General features: G+C 46.1%; 1 protein-coding gene across 2 annotated transcripts in view; it reads left to right on the top strand.

Annotated features, from left to right (window-relative positions):
* The window catches only part of LOC137321059 (SHC-transforming protein 3-like), a 224,389-nt gene that overhangs the window by 165,366 nt on the left and 44,778 nt on the right, over positions 1–14,245 (top strand). For both annotated transcript variants that reach the window (XM_067983223.1, XM_067983222.1), the window contains one exon: positions 3,900–4,026. In XM_067983223.1, coding sequence (XP_067839324.1) covers positions 3,900–4,026 — 127 coding nt within the window. The remainder of the gene's footprint in view (positions 1–3,899; positions 4,027–14,245) is intronic.

The following is a 14,245-nucleotide window of genomic DNA, read 5'->3' as shown; positions in this document are numbered from 1 at the left end:
AGAATAATTTATTTAAATTAGGTTCCTGCGCTTCTTGCACAACTTGTTTACAGTTTTAGAATGCCTCAGCACAGTAGTAGATGTCTGGAGGGCTTCCTGCTACCTGGGGAAAGAGGATGTCCCTCTTCCTGTCCACTGTCTGTACCAGGGCCTCCATGGGAGCAATGGAGAACCTTGGTGCTCTCTCATGGCTTGCTTCAGCCATATCTCTTCTACCAAAAGTGTTTGCCTGGTGTCTGCAGCCCGAATGCACCTCCCCTTTAGGAAGTGCTGGCTGCCTTTAAGTGGCATCATAGATGTCCGATATCCGGCCCCCTACAGACATGCAACCAATGAGCAGCACAGGTAACGCTAGCTGCGTGTCTGCGTCATTAATATCATCAGCAGCACGAATATTACATGCTGCCTGAGCCAATTGCAACAGGCACGTGCAGTGCCGATTCTGGGCGCAATCGGATTTCTAGGCCAAAGATTGCTTATGTCTCAGGATTATTTTGCTTTGTGTATCTCCCAGATACAAAACAAATGAGTAAAGAGAAGTGCTTCCGATTTCCCTGATGACTTATTGGGTAAATGCTCCATGTGGGATAGCACCAAGCCATAGAACATAGGAACATGGGAACAGGAGTAGGTCATTCAGCCCCTCAAGCCTGTTCTGCCATTCAGTTAGATCATGGCTGGTCTGTATCTTAACTCCATTCACTCACCTTTGCTCCATGTCCCTTGATACCCTTACTTAATAAAAATCTGTCAATCTCAATCTTGAAAATTTCAAGTGACCCAGCATCCATAGCCTTTTGGGGATTGAATTCTACATTCCTACTACCCTTTGTGTGAAAAAGTGCTTCCTGATTTCACTCCTGAATGGCCTAGCTCCAGCTTTAAGATTGTGTCCCCTTACTCTGGATTCCACCACCAGAATAGCTTCTCAGTACCTACTTTATCGAATCCTTTTATCATTTTAAACACCTCAATTAGATCACTCCTCAACCTTCCAAACTCAAGGGAATACAACCCAAGTTTATGCAACCTTGAAAATGAATGTTCCCCAGATGTCACAGAGAGGAATTTCAGGGCCATAATGAAAACAGTAACCTGGTCTTTTCCCATTATGGTTGAACTCTAATCATTATTTAGAGTTAATAACATAATAATGTGGACAGCACAGATAAACATCACTCTCATTGTTTTATAACTGCACTATCAATGCAGTAAGTTTATTGGTATGTTAGCCAGAGCATCTCTGCCAATGGCTTCTCTTCTCACCCCCAAACCATCACCTCAAGAGTTCCCAAGGATTCATCCTTGGCCCCCCTCCTCTTCCTGATCTCCATGCTTCCACTTGGCAATAGCATCTACAGACATGGTGTCTGCTTCCACGTACACTGATGATACCCAGCTCTACCTCTCCATTACTCTCTTGATCCTTCCACTGCCTCTATGCTGTCAAACTGCTTGACTGACATCCAGGGGGCGATTTTAACCCCACGGAAACCAGTTGAGTGGGCAGTTAAAATTGTCCAGGTTACTTATCTACCCCGAAGCCGCCGGGAGCTGACCGTCCCCGATTTTCATCTGCTCTATTGATGATGGCATTCTGATTATGTCATCGGGACCTGACTGCAATTTTAACTCGGAGGCCTGAGCGGGAAGCCATACTGACTTTCCCACCAGGTGAAGACAGCAGGAAGAGGATCCAGGGCCAGAAGAGGCCCAAACAGGTAAGTTTTTTTTTTACTTTCCTTGTGTGGCCAAGAGGAGCATGAAAGCTTAGGTCTCCCTAGCCACAGACTCGCACCGCTTCCTCTCAATTGGAGATCCCTTGCGCGATGGCCAGACAGCTGATCCCACCACCTATCTGGTGTCGGCGGCTGCCCTTAGGGCCACGTGACGTTTCACCACTTCCCATCAATTCCCTGCTTCGAATGGGTAGGATGTCGGACGGCGGGATTTAAATGAGGCGCGGGAGTTAAAATAGCTAATTTCTGGAGAAGTGGATGAGTTTCTAACTCGCACTACTACCCGCACGTCCAAAATCAGCTCGGTTAAAACTGGGGCCCTAGTCTTGGGTGAACTGTAACTTCCTCCAGCTAAAAATTGGGAACACCGATGCCATTGCCTTCGGCCCCTGCCACAAACTCTGTACTCTTGCCACTGACTCTATATTCCTCCCCAGTCACTATTTCAGGTTGAACCAAACTGTTCGCAATCTATTTTGAGCTGAGCTTCCGACCCCACATTCTCAAAAGACTGCTTACTTCCTCAATAATATCATCCGGCTTACCCCCCTACCTTATCCTATCTGCTGCCAAAACCCTCATTCGTGCCTTTGTCACCTCCAGAACTTCCAGTGCTCTCCTGGACGGCCTCCCATCTTCCACCACCTATGTGTTCCTGGCACAGAGTAATACTGCCCGTGGCCAGGAGCTCAACGTGTTGCCCATAGGAGGTGCATAGCCATGGGGCATTGCAGGGAAAATAGAGAAATTCATGTCCGCAAAAAACTGTGGCAACATGAACTCTCGTTGATGATCAGCCAGAAGTTCTAAGCAAGTGGCCATTCTAAAAATTTGAAGGGCACTACATTCATGAAAATTTTTTGGCAAACCTTTTATTATTTGTTGACAAATGAACAATGTGAAAGCATAAATCATATTGAAACACATCAAACCGAAGATTGATTTTTCTGCATCTTTCCCACTTTACACCGCTGACCTAAAGAAAGGTTTTGTTGTGAAGACAGTACCTCTTTAAAATCTTATACTTTCTTTAGCGCTTTGGACCAAAATCAGAATTCCGGTCCTTCTTGGGGCGGAATTCAGGTGAGGGATAGTGGAGAGACTGGAAGCAGGGACAGAAACAGTCTCCATCAACTTTCTACCCCATTGATACAGCCGTAGCAAATTCCAATGAAAGGGATGCAGGCACTTCTTCTATATGGCTCCATGCGCCCCAACTGCAGTTTTGGGGCGTGTCTGGGAACGTTCCGGCTCCCCCAGGAATCCTGTCAGACACGCCGCCATAAGGAAACAGCAGACATAGGCATCATTCTGGTCACAAATGGGTCCCACCAGGAACAAATTGTTCGATTTGGGGGCTTACCAGCAAGGGAGCTTCCCCAAAGAGTCTTTATTAATTCGCCCCGACTAGCCTGTGGCTCCCCCTCGTGGCAAGGTGCCGCTCCGTTATTCTGACTGCTGTGCTAGATCGGCATTCCATGTTGTGCTGCTACTAGCACGTGCATCCATTCCTATTATGGTAATGACCCCATCCCCCCATGTTTGGTACAGGGCCATGGTGACAGGTGGAATTTCTATCCTAGTTCTTTGCTGCCTGCGATCACTGGAAATATGTGTTCAGAAATAATGAAATTAATAGAAGTATAATGAAGGGAACTCAACGTTGTATTAATACCAGCATAAAAGGCCCCTGTGTTTTACAAAGCTTGGTCTGAAACATAGTACCTGGATTTTTAAGTCGGTTACCCCTGTTATACTATTCTTTTGAGAATGCTATGCCAATGTTTGTCAAATTCCAGTTACAAAAGTAAAAAGTGTAGTCTAACTACTGCATTCAGCAGAACTAAACCAAACCATTACAGAGTGTTAGTTTGACCGTTTACATGTGTGGAGGCATCTGCACCATAATTGCAGTCTGGTCCATTTTGTGGCTTAAATACCCCTTAATGAATTATGCAATTGTGCAATGCCAACATTGCATTGCTGTGCAATGAATCATGGTGAATCTGCTTCTGTGAATTCGGCACCAAGGAACATTAACTGCAGCAGTCCGTAAGTGTAACAGAGGAATGACTCTTATATTTGATTTGATAGTTAAAGTTGGTTCGACAAAATTCACATAAGCTGAAAAATGACAGCTGTTATTTAATGTTTTTAAAGCATGCCATATATTGGAATGCTGTGACGGGTTGGCTCAAGATGTTATCAGTACCATAGGCCAAGCTTTTGAACTTCGATTCAAGCAATATCTACAGTGTCCTACTAAGATATCTAGTATTCATAACAGGTGAGTACTGATAGCATTGCCAATTATTTTATTATCCATTCATGCAAGATATTTTAAAAGCAATTGTATTTTTATCACCATTAAAAAGTGTCTAGGTTGTAAAACTGAAGCAATGGAAGGTCACAAGACTGGATTATCGAGGTTACTGAAGAGCAATAAAAGCAAGCTGGGAGCACAAACATTAAAGCCATGCAATGAGAAATAGAATCCGGATGATTCTAACCTTTGTTTTTTAATGTACATGGGGTACTTATTTAAAACAAATGACGCTCATCAAAGTGAGTGAATGTTAGTGATGGGGAATGAACTCTTTCCATTTCAGGCACCTAGGCGGTAATTTTGAACTTAGATGAGGGCAGAATACTGGCGGTATTCAATCAAGCGGGGTCCATAACGAGCAGCTGGTTTGATACCGCCAGTTTTCCACCCTTGCCAAAATTGAAAATGATCTCTCTATTGTCAGCACCAAGCACTCCCAGGTCAGGCATAGTACAGCCAGATGCAGAGTAAAGTTTCCCCTGCTCTGCCCCAACAGCTCCAATCTCGGAAGAGTATTCCACACAGCACCAGTGTGACATGTTTCCATTTCCCACACCAAATATCCTGTAGCTTCTCTGAGTGACAATTAGTGCAAATTATGGTCACTAAGAACTGGAATGAGATTGCCTAAACACATTTTACATAGGAGAGCCAGCAGGCAGAGGAGATGTTTTATCTCATTAAACAGGCCTGGATTACAACCCAGGTACCAGAGGCGAAATACCAGTATCGAGCCCACTGTACCAGTGCACCATCCAGTTCCTCAATTCTAACCTTTCTGTGGCCCTGTGATTGTAACGTGATGTTAATTTAAAGGGATGCATTGCTCTAAGACTGCACTCATCGCTAAAAGTAGTATTACTTTTAATTTTCATATGAGAACTCACAATATATAATACTTATAAATGCATAAGGTATATTTACACAGTGATAATGTTCTAGATTTTATGTTGATTTCAGATTTCAACTGGTCTGCAATGGTGAATAAAGGCAGCTTTGTGCCTGATTGAAGGTTAAAAGCCAAGTCTGAGTATGTTAAACATGTTGAAAAATGTGGTTATTTGTAAGAAATGTTAAAGGTCAAATCTTGAGAACTCATTATTTAGAGTTGCTCAATAATATCCCAGACAATCCTATTCCACTCATCGGTAAGTACATTCCAAGAAAATAAATAACAATATTGTACTATTTATTTGTTAATCCCCTTTGTTTCACTAAACTGTAGAGAAAGAGATTATATGGGCTTACTGCTTATCTACTGAGTAGATGCTTGATAATTATTTTAGATATTTATACACACAATTTTCCTCGTGGTCATGGATAATGGATATGCCAGCAGAGGTATGTAGAAAATCCACCACTGGCTGAAGAGGGTATTTTCTCCTAGTGTTGGCAAAGCATAAATTTGAATATGCAAATATTTTCCTGCCTGTCATCAGCCTGACCTCCTGAGGTGGTGAATGTGGCACGTTTTATTGCTTTGATTGTTAGCAGGGTGCAGGGAAACCCATGTTTTCATTATAGTGCTGAAATAAATATTAAAATCATAGCAATAAAGCTACTCAAACATCAGGAAAAGCTTTATTACTGTAACATTAAATCTAAACTACCAAAGCACAATTTTATATGAAAATAGAAAACAGTATCTGTGCTCACCCTTTCTCTTTTTTTCTCATTCTCTGTTCTTTTTAAATTATATTTTAACTTTAATTTTGACTCTTCTCTATCTATTCTGATCTTACATACGAACATACAAAAATGACAGGGAAAGACCATATGGTCCATCGAGCCTTACCCATACAGACGTGGTGCAATTTAGCATTGTGACCCCCATTGCCCCACTTCCACCCCCCCACCAGCAGCCATATAATCTCCTGGGAGAGGAAAAAAACAGTTTAAAAAAAACCCAAGCCAATTCAAAAGAGGGAAGATCTGGAAAATATCTCTCTAACCCCTGAAGATAATCAAAACGAGTTCCAGGAGACCACAGTGACCATGAGATACATTGTCCAATACTCCATCTACCCTTTAGTACACTGTGATATCAGCCACAGCCAGGAACTCATCCAGCTCCTTTTTAAATGCTTGCAAGGAATCTACACTCACTGCACGAGCCGGCAACTTATTCCAAATTTCGATGCGAAAACAAAAATGTCCTGACATTTAACTTAGTTCCATGCGTTATATAACTTCACCTGGTTCTCACTAAACTATCTAACTGAAATAGTCTATCCACTTGGCCGAGTCTAGTCTTTTCATTATTTTAAAGACCTCAATCAAACCTGTCCGAAGTCTATGCTTTTCTAGAGTAATAAGACCCAGCTCTCTATGCCTACTTACTTTGGGCATGAATTTCCATGCAGTTGTTAGTGTACTAGTGATGTAGAAAGAGCGCAGGATATTTTTCTGATAGGAAAGTTGGGCAGAAGCTATTTTCATCTGTTTTGCGCCTTTAAGTCACTCTCCTTTTGTTCCCTTGTGCTTTTGCTCGGCGATCCGTCCTCTGGGTCCTGACTGACCTCATTAACATATATTGTCATGCAGACCAATGGCGCTCCAGCTCCAAGTTTCCTGCTTCTATATTGGAAATGCTCTCTGGGTAATTTAGACTAAGATTTATAAGGCGCAGCCGTTGCCTTGATCAGTGGATACAGACGGAAATGAAAAACTTCTGAGCTGAAGAGTCTGGAGAATTTCATTAGTGATTTCTACAGTTGCGAAACATTTTCCCCAGCGTTTTTTTTTTGCCATTCTGCCTGCAGACACCTGGGGCACGATTTTAACCCCGAAGTCCGGGGAACAATGGAGGACCCAACGTCGCAGAAGGCACTACCCTCGTGAGAGGGTCTACGGACAGAAGCAGAGCTTCCTAGACTTCTCTGAGGACCAATGCCTACGAATGCTGAGAGTGAGTCACCAGGTGGTCGCAGACATCTGCATGTCCCTTCATGCAGAGCTGCTCCTGGCTGGGCCAGGTAGCGTCGCATTGCCCGTGGCAGTTAAATTCACCGCTGCCCTCAACTTCTTCGCCTCTGGATCCTTCCAGGGCACCACCGGTGATATCACTATGGTCTCTCAGTTGTCTGCCCACAAGTGTATAATGACAGGTCATGGATGGATTGTTTTGCAGGGCGTCCCACTACATCAACTTCCCCATGGACGACCTCAGCCAAACTGAGAGGGCTGTGGGTTTCCACTCTCTGGCTGGCTTCCTACGGGTACAGGCAGCAATTGGTTGCACACATGTAGCAATCCGAGCACCTCCGCACGAGCCAGGACTGTTCATCAACAGAAAGGGATATCACTCCATCAACGTGCTGCTGGTTTGCGACCACCGGAAAAGATTTCTTCACGTGTGTGCCAGATTCCTTGGCTGCTGCCATGATTCCTTCATTCTGCATGAATCCAATATCCCGGCTCTCTTCCACACACCAAACAGACTTAAGGGCTGGCTCCTCGGAGACAATGGATACCCCCTGCAGACGTGGCTCATGACACCTGTGAGAAACCCCACCAGCGAGGCACAGTGTCGGTACAATGACAGTCACATCACCACCAGGCCTGTCATTGAACGTGCAATAGGACTGCTCAAGATGCGGTTTCAGTGCCTGGATCGATTTGGGTGTTTCCCTTAAATACACACCAGCGAGAGTGGGTAGAATTATAGTCGTCTATTGCGTCCTGCACAACATCGCACAATAGAGAGGGTTACCGTGGATGAAGCCCCATGCCCTCATGAAGCATCCGCATCTGACATTGACATGGAGCAGGAGGAGGAGGACGACAACAAGCAACCCATTGGCAGACCAGCGGCTGACCTTGTTGCTCGTGATGCCAGGGAGTCACTCATAGAATCATAGAAGTTTACAACATGGAAACAGGCCCTTCGGCCCACTATGTCCATGTCGCCCAGTTTATACCACTAAGCTAGTCCCAGTTGCCTGCACTTGGCCCATATCCCTCTATACCCATCTTACCCATGTAACTGTCCAAATGCTTTTTAAAAGACAAAATTGTACCCGCCTCTACTACTGCCTCTGGCAGCTCGTTCCAGACACTCACCACCCTTTGAGTGAAAAAATTTCCCCTCTGGACCCTTTTGTATCTCTCCCCTCTCACCTTAAATCTATGCCCCCTCGTTATAGACTCCCCTACCTTTGGGAAAAGATTTTGACTATCTACCTTATCTATGCCCCTCATTATTTTATAGACTTCTATAAGATCACCCCTAAACCTCCTACTCTCCAGGGAAAAAAGTCTCAGTCTATCCAACCTCTCCCTATAATTTGATAAATTCTCATAAGGAGATCTGCAAAATGATGATCGTCAAGGTCTCACACCGTGATGAACGAGCACCACCAACACCAGCCCTCCCCCCACAAAACATTCCCATAACCACACATACACCCACTCTAAACGCACCCACTGGGTGGATCAAGGCTTGCCGTTCATGATGAAGCATAGGAAAGGGCGCTTTCACAAAAGGGACTCAAGAATGGACAAGACGTGGCAGTGGTGGTGCCAGTTATAAGATTTAATGTGCATGGAACAAAAACCAAATGTAAATGAAAAACATGGCACTCTGTCAAACACCCTTGTGCACACACTTTGTGATCACAAAACCTTAGCCTTTCGCTTCCTACTCTTCTACATGGTGCATCCCCTGTAGCTGCAGCACAGGCAGTGGCAGGTTGCTCATGTTCATGCCCTGACTACTGAGATGGCTTTTGGTCTACGCCCTCTGTGTTTTGGAGCCCATGAGGGCTCCGCTAAAGACTGCTCCACCTGCACCTGTGCAGGGGCAGACTCGGCCACCTGGAGAGGAAGCAGCATTGCGAGTACTGGTTGAGAGGGGGGCAACGGGTGAGACGTGGGAGCGCTTTGAGTGGAGTCCCCACTTCCATGTCCCCTTTTGCCATAATCTGTCTCCTGGGCCAGGCCCATATCACTCCTACTACCCAGCTGGACAGCAGCTTGGAGGACAAGTGTGATGCCACTCCGAACGCCTCTGTCAGCTTGTTTAAGGCAGCAGACTGTAGTTCTCCCTGAGTCCGCACTGCCATTGTCAGGGCCTGTAGAGACTCATTTGTGAGCCGTGCTTGAAGCTCAATGGAGGCTGCCATTCTCTCCATCGCAGACATTGCTGCACTTACCTGTACCACCAGTCCATTAATGCTGGAGGTGGACTCCTCCATCCTCTGCGCTATTGTGGAGATTGTGCTTGGCACGTCTTCCAGCACCTCGCAAATGTGCTGCTGTCCCTCGATCATTCTCCTTTTAAAGGATGGCCCCGGGGGTTCAGCATCTGCATCCAGCTGAGCAGAGTCTGGAAAGGACTGCGCGGACTCTCCACAGCTGCCCCTGCCACCAGTGTCTGCTCGTGTACACTTGTGTGTGTGACTCACCAGGCGTCAACGCAACTAATTCATTACTTGGACTCACCGAGGTGTGAGTATCTGCACTGGTGCATAGCTCACTAAGATGTGATGGTGCGCTCTCAGAGGCCAGGAGCTTCTCTGAGGAATTGCCCTCTCCCATCACTTCAGTCATTGAAGGACCTGAAAGAGAACAGAAGGTGATATTAAGAATTATCACAGATGTAACGTTGCGATGAGCATACTGAGGTGTTCAACATGTCAATCATTCTTAACACCAATTCATGTTGTGTGTGATGAATGTTAAAGTTGTGTCACCAGATGTTTTTTGGGGTACCAGTCTTGGCATCCCCGACGGACAGGTACTTGAGGGTGCAGTTGATCTCCAGCCTCCTCCGCCTCTGAGAGGATCACTATTTGTTGTGGCCCCCCCTCCAGTCCTCGCCCTCTCGTGTGCATTCTGAGCTCCCTTCTCCTACAAGGGGGGGAAAGTATAGACGTGTGAGTGAGTGAGGGTGAAGTGGTCAGCCGATGAATGCATTGCTTTGGGTGAGGCTGACCATGAATGAGATGCATTAGAGGGTGACTATCAGACAGATACATCACATTAGATCAGGATTGGGGTGAATAGGAGTGGTGGGTTCACAAATGGGGAGGTGAGGAAGTGCTCAGGAAGTGAAGGTAAGGTGATGATGTACCTTAAGTGGGTGTGAGGAGTGATGCGATGGAATAGGCTTCACAGGGCATGATGTGAGGGGAGAGGCATGGGGGTGATGTGCAACACAGAATGCAGGAGAATCAGTAAGTGTACTCACTTTTGCTGACCTGTTTAGGTCATTGAAGCTCTTCCTGCACTGGACCCAGGTGCGGGAGATGTTGCTCCAGCTGGTCACCTCCTCAGCCACCTCGAGCCAGGCCTTCTTGGTGGCAGAGGCAGGGCACTTCCTCCTGTCCGCCGGGTAGAATATTTCCCTCCTCCTCCTCACCCTGGCAACACCTCAAGTGAGGCATCACTAAACTTTGGGGCAGGCTTGCTCCTCGCCTGCTGCATTGTCCTCAAAATTCCTCACTTCTCCAACAAAAGCCATTGCATCAATGACCCTTTAAATACTCCAGCTGACAGCACGTCATGTGGGTGCGCAGTCCGCCTGCTGCGCAGCTTTCAGACCCCGGAAGCCACATTAAGGACCATCAATTAGGCCGCGATCGCGTGGAGAAAGGTAGGAATTTTTTTGGGGGGTTTCCCGCACACCCTTTGACCCCCCCTCCCCAGCTGACTTCCCGCCAGCATATTAAAATCCTGTCCCTGGACTTACTTCTGACATGATGTGGAGATGCCGGTGATGGACTGGGGTGGACAAATGTAAGGAATCTTACAACACCAGGTTATAGTCCAACAGTTTTATTTTAAAATCACAAGCTTTCGGAGATTATCTCCTTCGTCAGGTGAGTGACTCACTCACCTGACGAAGGAGATAATCTCCGAAAGCTTGTGATTTTAAAATAAAACTGTTGGACTATAACCTGGTGTTGTAAGATTCCTTACATTACTTCTGACAGGGAGAGACCATTGACAGATTTTTGACTCTCATCCGGGGTACAGAATCTTCAGGCGAGACAGAGGGGGAGGTATAAGAGGAGGGGGGGTCGCAATATTAATTAAAGAATCAATTACTGCCATAAGGAGGGATGATATATTAGCAGGTTCCTCTAATGAGGCCATATGGGTGGAGCTTAAAAACAAAAAGGGGGCAAGCACTTTGATGGGAGTGTACTATAGGCCCCCAAACAGTCAGGGGGAGATCGAGGAACAGATATGTAGGCAAATCTCAGAAAATTGTGCAAATAATAGGGTAATAATAGTGGGGGATTTCAACTTCCCCAATATTAACTGGGATACTCAGAGTGTAAAAGGCTTAGAGGGTACAAAATTCTTAACGTGCATCCAGGAGAGCTTTTTGAGCCAGCATGTAGAAAGTCCTACAAGAGAGGGGGCGGTACTGGACCTAATTCTAGGGAATGTGGCCGGCCAAGTGGAAGAAGTGCTAGTAGGTGAGCACTTTGGTGAGAGTGACCATAATTCGGTGAGATTTAAGGTGGTCATGGAAAAGGACAGGGAGGGGCCGGAAATAAAGGTTCTAAATTGGGGGAAGGCCGATTTTAATAGGATAAGGCAGGATCTGGCCAAAATGGACTGGGATCAGCAGCTTGTAGGAAAATCCGCATCGGAGCAATGGGAGTCTTTCAGAAGGGAGATTGAGACCATACAATGGCAACATGTTCCCGTAAAGGTCAAGGGTGGTTCCAAGAACTCCAGGGAACCTTGGATGTCAGGGGATATACGAGAATGGATTAGGAAAAAAAGGAGGGCTTTTGGCAGATACAAAAGGCTAAAGACGGAGGAAGCCCTAGAGGAGTACAAAAAGTGCAGGGGGATACTTAAAAAAGAAATTAGGAGATCAAGGAGGGGCCATGAAATAACACTGGCGAGCAAAATAAAGGAAAATCCTAAGATGTTTTTTAAGTATATTAAGGGTAAGAGGATGACTAGGGAAAAAATAGGGCCCATTAGGGACAAAAATGGCAATCTGTGTGTGGAGCTGGCAGATGTAGGAGGGGTTCTAAATGAATTTTTTGCATCTGTTTTCACTATGGAGAAGGACGATGTAGACATAGAAATACGGCAGGGGGACTGTGATATACTCGAACATATTAACATCGAGCGGGAGGAGGTATTGGCGGTTTTAGCAGGCCTAAAAATGGATAAATCCCCAGGCCCGGACGAAATGTATCCCAGGCTACTGTGTGAGGCAAAGGAGGAGATTGCGGGGGCTCTGACACATATATTCAGAACCTCTCTGGCCACAGGGGATGTGCCAGAGGACTGGAGAACCGCTAATGTAGTACCATTATTCAAGAAGGGGAGTAGGGAAAAACCAGGGAACTACAGGCCAGTGAGCCTAACATCAGTGGTAGGAAAATTATTGGAAAAAATTCTGAAGGACAAAATTAGTCTCCACTTGGAGAAGCAAGGATTAATCAGGGATAGTCAACATGGCTTTGTCAAGGGAAGATCATGTCTGACTAATTTGATTGAATTTTTTGAGGGGGTGACTAGGCGTGTGGATGAGGGTAATGCAGTGGATGTGGTTTACATGGATTTCAGTAAGGCCTTCGATAAAGTCCCCCACAGGAGACTGGTCAAGAAGGTACGAGCCCATGGAATCCAGGGTGCCTTGGCACTTTGGATACAAAACTGGCTTAGTGGCAGAAGGCAGAGGGTGATGGTCGAAGGTTGTTTTTGTGACTGGAAGCCTGTGGCCAGTGGGGTACCACAGGGATCGGTGCTGGGTCCCTTGCTGTTTGTGGTCTACATTAATGACTTGGATATGAATGTAAAAGGTATGATCAGTAAGTTCGCTGATGATACAAAAATTGGTAGGGTGGTAAATAGCGAGGAGGATAGCCTCAGTCTGCAGGACGATATAGATGGGTTGGTCAGATGGGCGGAACAGTGGCAAATGGAATTTAACCCGGAAAAGTGCGAGGTGATGCACTTTGGAGGGACTAACAAGGCAAGGGAATACACAATGAATGGGAGGACCCTAGGCAAGACAGAGGGTCAGAGGGATCTTGGTGTGCAAGTTCACAGATCCCTGAAGGCGGCGGAACAGGTAGATAAGGTGGTAAAGAAGGCATATGGGATACTTGCCTTTATTAGCCGAGGCATAGAATACAAGAGCAAGGAGGTTATGATGGAGCTGTATAAAACACTGGTTAGGCCACAGCTGGAGTACTGTGTGCAGTTCTGGTCGCCACACTACAGGAAGGATGTGATCGCTTTGGAGAGGGTGCAGAGGAGATTCACCAGGATGTTACCAGGGCTGGAGCGCTTCAGCTATGAAGAGAGACTGGGAAGATTGGGTTTGTTTTCCTTGGAGCAGAGGAGACTGAGGGGGGACATGATTGAGGTGTACAAAATTATGAGGGGCACAGATAGGATGGATACTAAGGAGCTTTTTCCCTTCGTTGAGGGTTCTATAACAAGGGGACATAGATTCAAGGTAAAAGGCGGGAGGTTTAGAGGGGATTTGAGAAAGAACTTTTTCACCCAGAGGGTGGTTGGAGTCTGGAACTCACTGCCTGAAAGGGTTGTGGAGGCAGGAACCCTCATAACATTCAAGAAGCATTTGGATGAGCACTTGAAATGCCATAGCATACAAGGCTACGGACCAAATGCTGGAATATGGGATTAGAGTAGACAGGGCTTGATGGCCGGCGTGGACACAATGGGCCGAACGGCCTCTATCCGTGCTGTATAACTCTATGACTCTATGACTCTATCTCCTATCCATAGTGAGGCTTCTCAGTAATAGGTATGGTATTCTCTATGAGCATCCCCTTGTATGTCATTATCTTCGAGGAAGAGGAGGAACAGCACAGGTTGGAGCAAAGGAGACTCAGGCAGCATTTAAGGGCGATGCAGCTCACCAGATATTATACCCTCAATAGAGCAAACAGGCAGCACAGGATATATAAGGACCTTAGTGAGGACTTGTGTATAAGAAGGGTGCACTTTGCCAATGAGGCAACAGGGCAGCTCTGTCACCTACTGCAAGAGACCTGCAGCCCCACTCATTTGCTCACACTGCTCTCTCAGTGGCTATGAAGATCACCATCAAACTCAACTTTTATGGCAGAGGGTAATTTCAAGCAGCCACTGGCAATCTTTGCAATATCAGCCAGGCAGCAGTATGGGCATACATTTGCCAGGTTACTGATGCCTTTGACAGGAGAGCAGGCGA

The sequence above is a fragment of the Heptranchias perlo genome, chromosome 4 (assembly GCF_035084215.1).
Source record: "Heptranchias perlo isolate sHepPer1 chromosome 4, sHepPer1.hap1, whole genome shotgun sequence".
Taxonomy (NCBI): Eukaryota; Metazoa; Chordata; class Chondrichthyes; order Hexanchiformes; family Hexanchidae; genus Heptranchias; species Heptranchias perlo.
Note: the sequence above shows the minus strand (reverse complement) of the source record. Positions and strands in the feature narration are given on the sequence as shown.